General features: G+C 40.5%; 1 protein-coding gene across 1 annotated transcript in view; it reads right to left on the bottom strand.

Moving 5' to 3' along the window:
- Nucleotides 1–17448, bottom strand: part of IQCH (IQ motif containing H) — a 205248-nt gene that overhangs the window by 169683 nt on the left and 18117 nt on the right. The window contains exon 4 of the mRNA XM_021693961.2: nucleotides 16907–17024. Coding sequence (XP_021549636.2) covers nucleotides 16907–17024 — 118 coding nt within the window. The remainder of the gene's footprint in view (nucleotides 1–16906; nucleotides 17025–17448) is intronic.

The following is a 17448-nucleotide window of genomic DNA, read 5'->3' as shown; positions in this document are numbered from 1 at the left end:
TTAGAAGATTAATCCGAGAGACTATTCTGATTAGAAATGGTTTTGCAATTTAATTCTAAAATTCATCTTGTTTTTTAGTTTTGATCTCCCCAAAGCATACATTTAAGAACTTTTGAGAGAAGCCAAAGGTTTAAAATGTATTTACAAACATACAGGTGTCACCTCAGTGATTGTTTTCAGTATTAGAAATAATCTCAAGTCAAATAATTTCTCAATTAAAATGAAGCACTACTTTTGAATCTCCTAAGAAAACCCCACAACCCAGAAAGTACAGTCCTTGCTTTGGGAGACTTAGCAGCCAGTCAATGGTAAATATAGGCACAGACTCTGAGATCACTTAATGCCAATCTCCATTTGATCATTCTTCCCTCCCATCAAATTTTGCTGACATAAAGAATGATTCCATGCTTGCTTCAGATTTAGAATAATATTCTTAAATTTGGTGTACTGGATGATTATATGCATTGAAGCCGATTACCGTACTGTTTTCTTTTGATTTTTCTAGCGGTAAGCCTACTATCAAAGAAATAAAATATTTAACATTTCTCTCTTCATTCCTTTTGTTGTTAAATTATTTCATCCTTGTTAAAATGATGATACCAGATTATTTAGGAACATCAGATACAACCGAGAAATTTGAACGAGCTACAAATAGATCTTTTAAAAATGGTTTACATGTTTTTAATCATTCGTAATTATAAACAGAATGAAAGCCATTCCATTTCATCTCCCCCAAATTCTAAGGATCAGAATCATTACTTAAAATGTACATTGTATCTTATAAAAGATATGACTTTTGGTTCTTAAAAAATATTAAGAGCTCTTTAAAACAAGTCATTACTTACACAGGCTTTTCTCTGATTAATATATGGCAAACTGATTCCATAGTTCGCATTTACGGCAGCTCTGTGGTGGATGTTTTCAGGATCCTGCATGATTTTTACGTTCAACCCTATCTTTTGCTGAAACAAAGAAACAATGAAACTTTCATGTTGAATGAACAAAAATGCTTACTAACATTTTATATCCTCAAAGGAGTGTGAAGTTCTTTGAAAATAATTATTTTAGTATAATTCTTCTGACAAAAATTTATATATGTATGTGTATATATATATATATATTTGGTTTTATTTAGGCTGCTAATTGGTCTCTTTTATTCACAGAAAAGGAACTTTCTGTAGATTTTCCTCCATGTATCCTATTGCTCATACAAATATATCCTTGCATCCCACTCATTTCCTCCAAAATAATACCAGAAGACAACCAAGGTGGACAAAGGACCAGAATACCTGGTCTCCATTTATTTTTAACTTTCCAGGTCAAGGATTTTGCCAATGAAATCTATACTACAAACACACAGGTAGAGGGCTCCCTTGGTCTGTTAATGTGGCCATTTTCCTCAAGGGACATTTACAGGTAAATCTCACTTTGGACTTGGTGAATTTACCACAATGCATTTATTAACTCCTTCACAGAGATTTTGCTATCTATAGGAAAAACATGTGCTGTCATTAGAAAAAAATATAAAAGCATGTCGTTTGAACCACGTGTTCCTCATTTTAAATAATTCAAATTAGTTACTGCTGAGATGCCGAACTATAAACCACCAGCGAAGACAGCACGATGATGGTGGAAGAGGGGAGAGACCTAGCTAGGTTCCCATTTTGCCCTCCTCTGGACTGCCGGCATGTTACCTTGGGTAAGTCACTCTCCTTTGAAAGTCCGTTTCTTTACTTGCACAATGCAGCAATTAGACTTGAGGGTCTCTTGAAGAACTAACTATTCACCTCACCCCTACCCTCCAAATGCCACCCTACCCACCCCCCAACACCCCTCCCCCCCCACACCCTCCCCTGCTTTGGCATTCTATGATGTGATGCTAAAAGGTAAGGTGACACTTAAGGAATATGACATCACAACCTTTTCTGAGGTCTTGTGACTTTTTACTGTGATATAATTCACATACTATAAAATTCACACCTTTAAAAGTATGCGAGTCAGTGGTTTTTCGCATATTCACAAAGTTGTGCAACCATCACCCCAGATTTCAGAACATTTTCATCACCCCAAAAAGAAACCTCACACCCATTAACAATCACTCCCCATTTGCTCTTCCTTCCAGCTCCTGGCAACTACTGGTCTACTTTCTGCCTCTTAGATGTGCCCATTCTGGGCATTTCATATAAATGGATTCCTAAAATACATGGTCCTTGTGACTTTTTAGAAAGGAGGTGTTGTGAGCAATTTAAAAAATATTTTTCCTTTCAATTGAGTGTCTTAGTTCTGGGAGTGATCCGGTGCAATTGTTAAAATGGTCATAGACACTGGGAAGATTCATTCATGATCCAGCTATTTCTTTGATCATAAGCATTCATAAATGGGGCTGTGCCTAAGGTCAAAGTGAAGGGGAAGCCTACAATAATACCTATGGTATGTATACTGTCCAGATAAGTTATTTCTTAACACAGTCTCCAAACCTCTCTTCTGTGTTTTTTTAAATAGCAGTTTTTAAGCCAAATCTCTAAATAATGGCACTCAGCTATCCACTTTATTTAACCCATGCAGGGATACAGGTTGCCAAGAAAGCCTATCTATTTCCTTCTCCTGGAAGTATGTGGGGTTGCAAAAGCAACGTTGTGTTAATTATAAATGGCTTTCCTTCTGTGAGGAACCCACACTCACAGCACCACTCTGGGGCTTTTGCGTGGAAGCTGAGTGCCACTTCTATTGAAATTAATACCTGAACATAATTTTTTCCTTTTTTTTAAAGATTTTATTTATTTGAGAGCGAGAGAATGAGAGAGACCACGAGAGGGAAGAGGATCAGAGGGAGAAGCAGACCCCCCGCTGAGCAGGGAGCCCAATGCGGGGCTCGATCCCAGGACTCCAGGATCAGGACCCGAGCCGAAGGCAGTCGCTTAACCGACTGAGCCACCCAGGTGCCCCTAATTTTTTCCTTCTTAATTAAACTTTCAGAATAATTTCCATCCTACCAAGGATTAGGAAATTGCTAATATGTATTCTATTGACTGGATGTGGTTTCTGTAATTAGAGTGTTTTTTTGAATGTGAACCCTGGATACAGCTGATGGTAAAAGCTTCATCTAGCATGTCTAAGCTTTGTTAGAACTTTTTAATTCATTGGCTCGGTGGACCATAGCAGTTTTCTTAGTTTTATTCTCCATCAACTTCGTGTGGGCTACGGTACAGGTGTAGGGAGGAAATCATCAAGTACAGAATCATTGTTAAAAGTGGCATCAAGGGTGCCTGGGTGGCTCAGTCGGTTAAGCGACTGCCTTCGGCTCAGGTCATGATCCTGGAGTCCCGGGATCGAGTCCCGCATCGGGCTCCCTGCTCGGCGGGAAGTCCGCTTCTCCCTCTCCCACTCCTCCTGCTTGTGTTCCTTTCTCGCTGTGTCTCTCTGTGTCAAATAAACAAAATCTTAAAAAAAGCATCAAAATCCAGTTCTCTGCTCATTGTTACATTTCTGGGGCACTGGACATAGATCTTCATGTATAGGAATCCAAATGTAAATAGAAATCCCAAGGAAATGACTGTTGTAATATCAGTTATGTATTAGTTAGCTTCTAAAAGCAATGGGAGAGGTCCTTTAAAATGATTAATATTCTAATATTTACTATTTTGGCACGGACACATGTGTATACCAAAATAATAACACATTAAATTTCCCTTTTAAAAAACCTAAAAGGGCCTACATTTAAATAATAACGTATCAAATGGTTTTGCTATAAATCACTACCAAACACATTCATAACCTAAACTTGTTTCACAAACCACCTTTTGAACTATATAGGAAAACAAAAGCATAAGCTGCATTATCAGACCCAGTAATAAGATCTTTTCAAGAAAAACAGTTGTCAATTTAAAAAAGAAAAACAAAATTCGTTATTCCATTAAGCAGAAGAGCAAGCCCTGGAAGATAATTTTCACCAACAGCAAGATAAATATAAAGAATAATTTCAGAAATTTTTCTTGAATTGATCAAGAAAAGGCAGCCATCTATTTAATCTATCTTGAGTCACTAAACCAAATTTGGAATTCTCTCCTTCTGATAGTAATTACAAGCAGATATATCAAATGTGACTCATTTAGACTTTGGTTTTGTAAGAACAAAAGTTATTATCAGAGCCAATTACTGTTTTACCTACATGGCCGCACAGAAGCAGGGAGCTCAATTTTCATCTCATCAGTGATTTTGTGGTATTTATTTTATTACTATGCCCACAAAGCTATCTAAGAAGGAAATAGCTTATGCTATTAAAACAAGGGTTTAAACATAAGAGGCTAAGGTTTCTTTTCGAAGAAGTTCTGAATTAAAAACACTAGGCAGCGTGTAATACCAGCTCCCCAGACATGGGCAGGCCATAAAATGACCTACATCTGAGCAGTAGATCCCACACAGAGTAATCAAAATTGAAATGCTTCACAAACAAAGTTGAGATGGGCTATTTACTAAGTTACAGTATCCATCAGCATAACATTATTCTCAACAGTGTTTGCCCCAAGTAATGCCTTCTAAAGTGTATATTGCTTAATATCATATTCCCACTGGTTAAAGACCTCTACTGTTTAATCTTAAAACCAGAAGAAGAAAAAAAAAGAATCCAGTCACCTTTAACACTCTGATTCTTTCAAGCATTATTATATTTAATGGAAAGAACAATAGACCTTGAATCGTGGTTCAAGCCATGTGATGTAGATTTCTCATTTGTAAAGCTAGGTAATAATACCTACCTTCACAGGGTTGTTTGTGAGGGAAATTACTAAAGTACGGTAAGTATTTTGCAATAATAAAGAACTACTCAGGAGCCTACTGGCTAAAACACAATGACTGTAATGGATGGAAACAATACAAATATATAAAAACCCCGAGTTCTTAATGTTTTCCCCTCTTTCCAAAAAACCTACTTGATAAAACTGGTACGTTAATTTGAAAGTAAATAAAGGAAAAGAATCAAGCGTTTATCCTGCTTTTCCTGAAAAATCTATTTTTCAGATGCACCAAAGAGTCAGTAAGGGACAGTTCTTCATAGAAGTCAATAAATGCAGAAGGAAGGGTGGAATTATAAAAATCGCTGCTTTGCACTCCCTAATGAAATAATGTATTTAGGCAAACATCAGTGGTCACTAATACCATTCAGGGAATTTTATAAAGGGTAGATCGAGGGGCGCCTGGGTGGCTCAGTCGGTAAGTGTCTGCCTTCGGCTCAGGTCATGATCCCGGAGTCCTGGGATCGAGCCCCGCATCGGGCTCCCTGCTCTGCGGGAAGCCTGCTTCTCCCTCTCCTACTCCCCCCTGCTTGTGTTCCCTCTCTCGCTGTCTCTCTCTCTCTGTCAAATAAATAAATCTTTAAAAAAGGGGGGGCGGTAGATGGAGCCAGTAATACTCAGACCCACTGATCAATCTTAACATCTTTAGAGGAGAAAAAGAAATTGCCTCCCGATATCCTCTAAGGGGAAGTACACAGCACCACCTATGACCTATTTCTGCCCAAAAGATGTTACCTGAATCTGGTCAAGCTTCTAGATAAAACCACCAGTTTACAAGAAATACTAGGGACAGAGGAAAACATAAAATGACACCATGAGATTGCAATCAGCCAAATTCAAACAGTGAAGAAAAGCCTATCTGACCAATGACCTGGTTTCTCCAGCTAATAAGTGACATTTTTTTTAAATGAGGGGAAAATGTCGTAGATAAAATGAGATGCAAATGCACTGTGTGGACCTTGTTTACATCCTAATTCAAACATTAGAACAACAACTTTAAGACAATTGGGGGAAACGGAACAGTGCCTGGGAATTCTATAGTATTAATGCATTGTTAAATGTGTTAGATGTGATAATAGTTATGTTTTTCTTAAGTCCTTATCTGAAGTGCTTATGGGTGAAATGATACAATGTCTGGGATTTGCTTTAAAAGATTTCACCAAAAAAGGGAAGGGAAGAGACGAAATAAGAATTATAAAATTATGGTAACTATAGATGTTGGTTACGTGGATTTCGGTCTATATTTTGGTGTCCATTCAAAAAACAACTTCTTTAGTAAAAAGTCCTATTTAAAATTAAAGGGTGATGGGGTGCCTGTGTGGCTCAGTCATTAAACATCTGCCTCAGGTCATGATCCCAGGGTCCTGGGATCGAGTCCCACATCAGGCTCCCTGCTCAGCGGGGAGTCTGCTTCTCCCTCTCTCACTCCCCCTGCTTGTGTTCCCTCTCTCGCTGTCTCTCTTGCTCTGTCAAATGAATAAAATCTTTAAAATTAAAGGGTGATTATTAGCTAACTATTTACTGTTTTGTTATAGTTTCAACTCGAGCACTCTATGCTCTATGGCAGCCCCTCTTACCTCCCTGTGAAGGCTGGAGGGACTGACAATCATAGCGCCACTTAAACTCCAAGCTGCTTCGAGATTGCCCAGCTGCTGCCTAACTGCCTCAGGCTCACAAAACCTTAAGATTTAACTACTTCTGGTCAGATGTGTCCCTCCTGTTTTCTGATTCCTGTAGGAGCTGAACTGTAGACTATGAAAAACGTTGGGGGAGAGCGCTAGCATTTCTTCAGCTTCCATTTTGTGTCAGGCACCATAATAGGTGGGTACTGTCCCGATGCAACTGCTTTAGTCTTTAAAAGGCCAAGAGAGGGAGGCGCCTGGGTCGCTCAGTCAGTTGAGCATCTGACTCCTGATTTCAGCTCAAGTCCTGATCTTGGGGTCGTGTGATCGAGCCCCACGTTGGCCTCTATGCTCAGTGTGGGGTCTGCTTGTCCCTCTCCCTCTGCTCCTCCTCCTGCTCCCTCTCTCTCAAATAAACAAAATCTTAAAAAAAGAAAAGGACAAGAGGGAGTACGTGATATTACTACTACTTTACCAATGAGAATAATTGGTTGAGGGACTTCTCAAAGTCCTACAAACCCAAGCGAGGAGACAGGATTTGATTTATGTCTCTGACTTCAAAACCTCTTTCCATCATAGCATGCTGCCACATTATAAAGAAATGTTAGTTGATACACTTTTTTTTTTTTAAAGATTTTATTTATTTATTTGACAGACAGAGAGGGAACACAAGCAGGGGGAGTGGGAGAGGGAGAAGCAGGCTTCCCGCAGAGCAGGGAGCCCGATGCGGGGCTCGATCCCAGGACCCTGGGATCATGACCTGAGCTGAAGGCAGACGCTTAACGACTGAGCCACCCAGGCGCCCCTAGTTGATACACTCTTGATGCAACTTCCTTCCTGTCTCTCAGATCCTTTACTCTAGCTCTAATCCTCACAGGCACTGCTTTGGTCCAGGCCCTCCTTGATTATTATGTAGACCTCTGTAATGGCCATTATGTGGTCTCCTTCCTGCCAATCCATCTTTTGCATAACCTCTAGAAAGACTGAATCTCTGATCACTAATTAAGATATGCCTCTTACCTCTTTAAAATCCCCCGAGTTTCCCTTAGGGTGGCATGATCTGGCCCTCTCTTCTCCATTCCCTCGTGACTGCTCCGTGCCCAGCCAGCCTGTCTTCACATACATGTTCTCTCCACCCCTGCAAGTGAGCATGCTGTTTCCTCTGTGGGAATGTCATCTTCTCCCCTCTTCAGTGTCTTCTGGGCACACTTTTACTCTCAAACTTGAGCTCAGATCAGGCTCAAGTTCCTCTGGGAGACCTCCCCTAACATCCATCTCTCTTTCTCTACTCCCAACAAAAGCCATTCATTCATTCATTCATTCCAACATTTATTAAGAGCCTGCTAGGTGTTGGTGAACAAGAAACAGTCGCTGTCCACATGGATCTTACATTCTTGAAGGAATGTGAAGAATCAGATAATAACCATGTGAGCACATGTATAATTTAATTTCAGATTGCCATAAGTGGGATAGAGAATAATGGGAGGCTTCCTTGGATATGGTGGTCAAGGACAGCCTCTCTGAGGAGATGACAGTTAAATTGTGACCTGAGTGAAAAAACTATGCTAGTCATGCAAAGATCTGGGGATGGTTGAAGAATGAGAAATTGATGGTTAATGAAAAGGGATAACTGCAAAAGCCAAAGCCTTGATAAGAGACTGAGCTTGACAGGAGGAGGGACACTTCTTCCACTATGACAAAGGAGAAGACCTAAAATATAAATCCAGGCATAGAAAAATTAATGAACTTGGTAATGGGAAGGTTAGGACTAAGTTTGTCTGTGACTGAAAACTGGAAGAATATTACTTCAACAAGACAGTTTATTCTTCTCATGTATATGAAGTCCAGAGACAGGCTGTTCAGGGTTGGTCTGGAAATCCATGAAGTTGCTAGGGATCGGGCTCCTTCTAGCTCAGTATTCCTGCTATCTCTGATATATGGGCCTCCTCCTCTGGGTCTATGTTTGCTAATAGAGTCTCAACCATCCCAGCTTCATTCCAGGCAGCAGGATAAATGAAGGGGAAGAAAAGGGTCAAAGAGTGCAAGCCAGGTATCTTTTAAGGAAGTTTCCAGAAAACTGCCCACAATACCTCCCCTTACATTTCATTGGCCGGTACTTGGTCCTATGTCCAACTGCAAGGGAGTCTGGGAAATGTAGTCTTTATTGAGAAGCTTATATCTGGCTAAAACTCAGCTACTCAGAAAAGCTAGTGGGGCCCAGTCCTTTTCCCCTTTCTTTTCTGCCTTTCTCAAACTGTTGCCTTTTGTCTTTATGCTTGTCACCTCATGATTGCAAGACAATTGCTACAACTCCAGATGTCATGTCTGTGTTCAAGACAGAAGGAAAGGGGAAAGAGGAGAAGGGACATGCTAGTTGTGACTCTACCTTTTCATCAGGAAAGCGAAACCTTCCCTAGAAGCAATCCCCAGTAGACTGCCGCTCCAGTAAGTCCCGGACAGAACTGGGACACGTGGTCATACTTAGCTGCAAGGAAGGCTCAGAAATGAGGGATCGTCCTCATGGCGTGATGCCATCCTGAACAAAATCACAGTTGTTAGTAATGCAGAAGGGAGGATGGGTATCAGGCAGGGAAGCAACAATAATTTCTGCCATAAGCACACAACCTAACCTAGCTAAGGAGGAAAAGGACAATAAGGCAAAAGTGATAAATAGTGAAATAATGAGAGGTCACTGAAGGTCCTTAAAGTGTTGAAGAATTCTTGCAAGAACATGCTATGTGAGCGGGCAGACTAGGACACAGAGGGCAGAGACAACTGTACTTGAAACAGATTTGAGAGATGATGTACTTATGGGTTATAACAAAGCCCAGGCATTTGGCATACCCCCCCAACCCTACCAGAGCATGTTTTCTAAACCTCTATGAAAGCACGCTTCATCCTGCAGAATGCCTGTCTACAGACTCTGAGCTTCCTACAGCACAGAGATACGTATGTCTACCACTTCGCACATAGAACATTAAAATTAAAATATTTGAGGAAATAGCTTACCAGTGATGAAAGGCATTTTTTTTTTTTAGTTTTACTATGTTTGTGTTATTACTGCATGCCTCAGTGACAGAGTCATCAAAAGACAGCAGTAATGTGTGCCAAAGGTGACGTTCTGTCCAATTTTTATGGCACATGGGCCAATTGCTAATTTTCTGGCCTCCCTCCCTTTGCTATGAACTACCCTGATGAGTTGGGAATGATGGCTCTCCTGTGTGCCCAGAAGTTAGTATTTCCTGGTAAGACATGGAGCAAGGCATGAGAAATTTGGAATGCCACCTTTGAAATGTTACTGAGGCATGGAATACCATATAATAAAATTGGGTAGTCTTTGCACTGGTAATAAGTAACTTAAGTTTCTGGAGAAGGTGCCATGAGTTATAAATATGTAGCTAATCGATTTTTCCCATAGAAACAGTATTCTGAGAAGATATAGTCCTGGGGCGCCTGGGTGGCTCAGTCATTAAGCATCTGCCTCAGGTCATGATCCCAGGGTCCTGGGACCCAGCCCCACATCGGGCTCCCTGCTCCGCGGGAAGCCTGCTTCTCCCTCTCCCACTCCCCCTGCTTGTATTCCCTCTCTTGCTGTGTCTCTCTCTGTCAAATAAATAAATAAAATCTTAAAAAAAAAAAATAGTCCTAAGGGCCTATTTTTGATGCCTACTTTTGATAGAAATAGCCCCAAATACCACACTTAATCATCTGTCCCATTAGCTATAGCTTTGTACATTGTAAAGTATAAACCTCTTTAAAATGCATGTGTAAGCCAATTGAATAGTAACCAGTTACAGTAAAACAGTATTGCATATGTTCAAGTATCCTAATGTATTATAAATAATTCTAATGTGGCTTCATAATTGCTACATTAACATTATTGTAACAAATCAGAAAGTGAAAAAGGTCACCTTAATCAGGTGCGTTGATTGAGAAGTTTCTCTGGGAAAGTTTGGAGGGACATACCTGAGGATAATTCTGGGGATAGTTAGGGCCATTTGTGAACCAAATCAGGAGTCTATCCTGCTTTTTTTTTTTTTTTTTTTTGGTTGTAAATTTCCCTGTAGTAAACACAGAAAGGGAGCTCAAGTTTTTGTATTTTTTAACAATGGTGAGGAAAGGCCAGAACTTTGAGGTCAAATACACCTGCGTTTGAATGCCAGTTCTGCCGTCACTTTGCTTTAAATTAGAATCATCTCCCACCTTCCATTTCCTTATCTGTGAAACAGGGATGATTAATTCCTTTCCCCCAAATGTTATGAGGATGAGCTAGGATTTCATCATCATGGCCCACACAGGCTCCTAAATGGTCCCCCCGCTGCTGCCCTTCCCCGTCTACCTCATAGCAGGAAAAGACCCTAGTGGCTTCCCATCTCACTCAGAGAGGTATCCGAAGTCCTCACAATGGTCCACCACATCTCGACCCCTCCCACATTTCCTACTTCCCTCCCCCTGCATATTCCCCTCCAGCTTCTTTGCTCTTTATGATGTGGGAAACAAAGGCACAAGAAACAACTAAATTTCCTTACTGCCTACAGCCCATTGACTAGTCCTTGAGACAGGCAGAGTGACCTTCCTCTAGGAACTCAGCTGCTTCCATGTTGATACTTTGTTAAGGGCAAAAGGCAATCCTAACTTAACATCCCAACCTCCAGGATCCTATAAGTCTGCTTTAACATATAAAAATTCCTTTGGAAACTTCCTTTTTCTCTACCACCCCCCCCCCCCAAGATATATGTCAGTAATCATCGTCCAAGCATATGACCTACTGATACACATCTGAAGGTCTCATGACTAAAGATTTACTAGACAGTAATAAATGACCTTTTCCTAACAACAACTAGCTCCTCAAGGTCCTGGAAACCTTGCTTCCAAAATTCCTTAAAGACTTACGCTATCCCTAACTCCCTCCCAACTTGAAAATATATAATGGGCCACCCCTCACAATCCCAGTGCAGCTCTTTCTGCCCATTGGTGCTGTCCCTTTGCGTTAATAATATCACCATTTTGCACCGAAGACGTCTTGAGAATTCTCTCTTGGCCGTTTGCTCCAAACCCCAACATTTCCACATCATTTGTATTCCAGTACAGGGTCTTTACGTGTTCTGTTTCCTCTGTCTGGAATGCTCTTCCCCTCCAAATAGCCAGACATTTCGTCACGTCCATCAGATTTCTGCTCAAGTGTCACCTTACAAGGGAGACCATCAAACACTCCTATGTTCCTTCCCCAGGTTTCTCTCACCAACTAACATACTACATATGTATTTACTTTGCAAATCATTTTTCTTTTCCTAAGGAATGCCCGACCCCAACTAGAATGTAAACTCCATGAGACCAGAGAGGTTTGGCTGATGCCTAAAGTGTCTGTCACATATTTGGTACATAATTAAGGTTGCCAAGTATTCATCAGCAAATAGTAAGAATGAACACTTGTATAACACCCACATATGGGGCACTGTTATAAACATTTACATCTGTTAACTCGTTTATCCTTACAGCAGCTCTATGAGGTAGGGACTATCCTTATGCCCATTTTGCAGACGAGGAACTGAGGCACAGACAGAGAGGTTAAGGAACAGGTAGGACGTGGCGGGGCCAGGATGTGAACCCATACTTCTAACCATGATGTTGTCCTCTCTTGAGAGCCTACTTTGGGCTGGGCACCAATGACAGCAATGAAATGAACAGAGTCTCTCTGCTTTGGATTATTAGAGCTTTAAGAAAAAATAATCAAATGCAATGAATAGATCTTAGCAGATTCAGGTTTGGAGAAAGGATTCGTAAAAGCCATCTGAGGATCAATTGGGGAAATTTGAGTATGACCTGAGTATTTATTATATTCACAAGTTATTGTTCCTTTTTTTGGTGTGATAATGTTATTATGGGCACATTGGAATATGCTCATTTTAAAAGATGCATGTTAAAGCATTGAGGGGTGAGATGTCATTAGGTCTGTATTTTAAAACACTTCAATAAAAAGCCATGGAGAAGGAGCGGTATTTTTTTAACCCGCTGCTCTTGGGAGAAGACAGAGCTCACGGCGGGGTCGGCTCACGGAGGCGCTCTCTTCTGCCTGCTCTGCTCTGTGGCAGGCTAACTACCACCTCACGGGTCACCCACCACTACGTGAGGCAGGACTCACAGCAACAGTCTGGGAAGCAACCCTTACCTGCTCTTTTTCCTGCTTTCATCTCTCACCATATTATTCTTCATAATGTCCAAAGTCCTCAAAACTTTCATTTTGATCCAAGTTTGAAAATCATTTTCTGAATTTGATCCAAATTCACAAAATCGGAGCCTTCCCATCTCAGACACAGATTTGCACGTTGCCACGTTGTATTAGATCACAGTATTTTTTTTATGTTTGACTGCTAAGGAATCCATTTTATGGAATTAGTATAGGGAATAGTTCTCAAGCAATGGGTTGGGTTTATCTTCCCTGCTCCACAAACATACCAACTGTATCACGTTTGTAAGTAGGTCCTTTGGTCTAAACAGTGTAGGAATTGGCTTCCCAGATACAACAAGAAAATCAAATACTCTCTTGCCCTATAAACCTATAAACTTTTTCTCCTTCTCTTCTTCCCCCTACTTCCTCCTTTGTTGTTTTTATTTCAAATCCTTTCCTTATCTGTTATGAGTACAGGTGTGCCTATAGTCCAAGGAGCCCCAAAGAGGGATTGAGCTGGTGCTGAGGTAGAACAAATGTATACACTGTGAAGAACAGTCATCACAATATGGCTTTTTCAAATGTAAAAGAAAATAATTTTTTTTACAGTATTACTGACTATATTCCCTATGCTGTACTTTTCATCTCTGTGACTTACCAACTTTTTAAAAAAATATTTATTTATTTGAGAACGAGAGAGAGAAAGCACGAGCAGGGAGCAGGGAGGGAAATGGACAAGCAGACTCACTGCTGAGCAGGGAGCCCAATGCAGGTCTCAATCCCATGACCTGAGCTAAATGCAAATGCTTAACAAACCCAGGCAGCCAGACTTACTTACTTTTTATAACTGCAAGTTTGTATCACTTAGTCTCCTCTATTTCACCCATCCCCCATCCACCTCCCCTGTGGCAACCACCAGTTTATTCTCTATTTAAGAGTCTGGTATTTCTTCAGTTGTTTGGTTTTTTAGATTCTACATGTAAATGAAATCATATAGTATCTGCCTTTCTCTGACTTATTTCACTTGGCGTAACACCCTCGAGGCCCATCCATGCTGTCATAAATGGCAAGATCTCATTCTTGTTTAGGGATGAGTAATATTCCACAGTGTGTGTGTGTGTGTGTGTGTGTGTGTGTGTGTCCATTCTTTATCCATTCATCGATGGACACTGGGGCTGCTTCCATATCTTGGCTATTGTAAATAATGCTGCAATAAACATAGGGATGCATGTATCTTTTTGAATGAGTGTTGTCATTTTCTTTAGGTAAATACCCAATAGTGGAATTACTAGATCATATGGTATATCTATTTTTAATTTTTGGAGGCACCTCCATACAGCTTTCCGCAGTGGTTGTACCAATTTACATTCTCACAAAACATTACGTGAGGCCTCTCTTTCTTCCACATCCTCGCCAATACTTGTTGTTTCTTCTCTTTGTGATTCTAGCCATTCTGATAGATGCGAGGTGATATTGTGGTTTTGATTTGCATTTCCCTAATGATGAGTGATGTTGATCATTTTTGTGTGTGTCTGTTGGTCATCTGTATGTCTTCCTTGGTAAAATGTCTAATCAGGTGCTCTGCCCATTTTTTAATGTTTTTATGGAATGCCCATCTTTTTAGTGTTTAATTGTATAATTAAATAAATACTTAATACTAATAAGTATAATTATTAGTATAATGTATAAATAAATGTATAAATAAATACTTAAATAACCCTTTACCATTTGCAAATATCTTTTCCCATTCAGTAGGTTGCCTTGGTGTTTTGTTGATGGTTTCTTTGGCTGTGCAAAAGCTTTTTATTCTGGTGTAATCCAAATAGCTTATTTTTGCTTCTGTTTCCCTTGCCTGAGGAGACATATCTAGGAAAATGTTGCTAAGGCCAATGTCAAAGAGATTACTGCCTGGTTTCTTCTAGGAGTTATATGGTTTCAGGTCTCACATTTAGGCCACTAATCCATTTTGAGTTTATTTTTGTGTATGGTGTGAGAAAATGGTCCAGTTTCATTTGTGTGCATGTAGCTGTCCAAAGAATTCTTTTTTTTTTTTTTTAAAGATTTTATTTATTTGACAGAGAGAGACACAGCGAGAGAGGGAACACAAGCAGGGGGAGTGGCAGAGGGAGAAGCAGGCTTCCCGCTGAGCAGGGAGCCCGACGTGGGGCTCGATCCCAGGACCCCGGGACCATGACCTGAGCCGAAGGCAGACGCCCAACAACAGAGCCACCCAGGTGCCCCCAAAGAATTCTTAATTATGACTTTTAATTACAGTTGAGCAATTCCCAATGGTTTGTCATGTAAGTTTTTGGTGTGAAATGGAATTCCAAAAATAGTTATCTACTTTGGAGAAAGAGAGCTGCAAGAAGCGACTGGGGTTTACCTAGCTGAACAGGTTGGCAGTGGGCAATTAAAGGTGGTGATATCCCAGTTGGATGTCACTGCGACTTCATAATACAAGCTCTGAAGTTGGTGGAGCAGGCTTGCAGGAACAGCTGCCAGAACAGCACTGTCTGTCAGTGAGTTTACAACGCAAAATCAGGGCTATCGTGTGTGTCCGCGGTTATGCATTTTTTAAGCAGATGTCACTGATATTAGAAATAAAACAACAATAGGGATCTAGGCCCTGAGGGAAAGCCAGGGTAGGAAACAGTCTGTGCCCCTTTTAAATGGAGCTCACCCATGCTCAGAGTATTTAAAAGAATTCTGGGGTTGTATTCAGCACATAAGATTTCTTATCGTTGTGATCATTTGCCAGGATTCAAAACTCTTTCAGGAAGATAAATTTCTGGGCCATAGTTTTATTTTTTTCTGAAATAATAATAGCAGCTATACATTCTAAATAGTCCTAATTTCAGATATTTTGTTTCCTTGTCCCCACAAACCAGAGAGCTCTAACCTTCTACTTGTGGACCAGCAGTGACCCTCCTCTGAGATTCTGGAGGAAAAAAAATTTCACGGATGCAGAGACTTAATAGGAAGGGTGGGGAGACATTTAAGCTCCCTTTCTCACGGTGTAAGAGAACGTGAGCTCTGAGAATGGGGACCTGGCGTCGTTCGTCCCCATGTGCCTCTGACAGTGCTTTTGGCACATAGTAAATACTCCACAGATGTGGCCGGACAGACTCCGTGTAGGACGGGCAGTGTAGAAGTAGGAGCGGGCTGCTTGGGGAAGGTCGTGGAGCCAGGACTGACTGGACGTGGGGGTGGGCCCTGTGGTCTCATATCTTCATTCAACAAACATTTATTGAGAGTCCCCTGGGAATATACAGCAGTGAACAGACTGACATGGCTCCTGCCCTCATTCGATTTATATTCTACTGGGAAAACAGACATTTTAAAAAAATCTAGTTACAGATTTTGTCAAGTGTGATGGAGGAAAAATACGGGTGACACCATTACCCATTAATGAGGGTACAGTGTGACGGCTGCATAGATCAGTGAATATACAAAAAGCCACTGAATGTCCACTTAAAAAGGGTGAATTTTATGGTATATTAATTATACCTCAACAAAGCTATTATCTAAAAAGGGCCACCTCAGTGGTTATCCCTGTATTTCTGGGTACATAATCCTGCCTCTGACACTTACTAGCTGTGTCCTCTTGGGCAATTTCTTTAACATTTCTGAATCTTGGCTTCTTCATCAGTGAAATGAAGACAACAAGAGCACGTCACTCTAGGATCGTTCTGAAGGTGAATCAAGTTAGTGCTCCTCAAGCCCTAATGGGAGGTGAGCTGTTCCCACTTTTGGGGAATCGAGAACAGGAATCCGATTGCCAAGAGCACCCAGCAGGCGAAATCAGCAACCTCTTGAGCTCTAGCCCTTGCCACCTGGAAACTTTCCTCGGAGGGCTCTGTTCAAAAATTCTAGCTGTGCATGTGGAAGCATTGCAGTCACTGGTTTATCTGAGGTGTGATTATTGCTAATTTAAAAACGTGAACGCACTGTGGTTTGGTATATTTTGCTTTCTGAAGAAAGCTCTTGTGTGGTAGAAACTGACCGTGCCATGAGCATATCTGAAACAACAGTGGCATGTTCCCTCATTTAGAACACAAAGTAAATTTCCTGCCTTTACTCTAAAAAAGTTTTTTTTTTTTCTAACAGCTTTATTGAGACATAATTCATATCCCTTAAATTTACCCTTTTAAAGTGTACAGTTCAAAGGTATTCAGGAGATCCACAGAATTGTGCAACCATTGCCACTATCGAATTCCAGAACATTTCACCATCCCGAAAAGACACCTGATAAGCATCAGAGGTCCCTCCCCAGTCTCCCCTACCACTCATCCCCTTTCTGTCTTTATGGATGTCTCTATTCCTACCTTTATTCTCGGACAGGCATGTGGAAATGTACCGTGCTGTCTTTGGGTTTGCCAAAGTCTACCCTCAGATTCTAGAGGGAAAAGAAATGATTTCTGATCAATTACAGCTGGAAGCAACCTAAGTTTAAAAAAAGAAAGAAAAAATTTAAAATTGAATTTATCTTCACAGATTGTAATTTTAAAACAATGCTTCCTAGTTCAGTTAGATTTTACAGGAACTATTCCATTGGTAATTACAATAAACCAACTTTAGCCTTTTTACCACTATTAATCTGCACTTGTTTTATTAAGCATAAGAACTTCTGAGTCTGATAATGACCATTATAGCATGAATAAAAAGCTTTATGTTTGGCTGAGGTTATATGACCCACAACTGACAGAATTACTACACTATAAACATTTCTTGGTAGAGAAAAATACAGCATACTTTATTTTGTAAAGCCAAATCACAGAATAGCCAATGTTAAATAAATTCAAAATGCTGGTCTCTAAGCAGTTAGCACTTATGTTCCTTAAACTTCTATTTTATAGAGCTGCAAAGA

This window comes from Neomonachus schauinslandi, chromosome 9 (genome assembly GCF_002201575.2).
Source record: "Neomonachus schauinslandi chromosome 9, ASM220157v2, whole genome shotgun sequence".
Taxonomy (NCBI): domain Eukaryota; kingdom Metazoa; phylum Chordata; class Mammalia; order Carnivora; family Phocidae; genus Neomonachus; species Neomonachus schauinslandi.
Note: the sequence above shows the minus strand (reverse complement) of the source record. Positions and strands in the feature narration are given on the sequence as shown.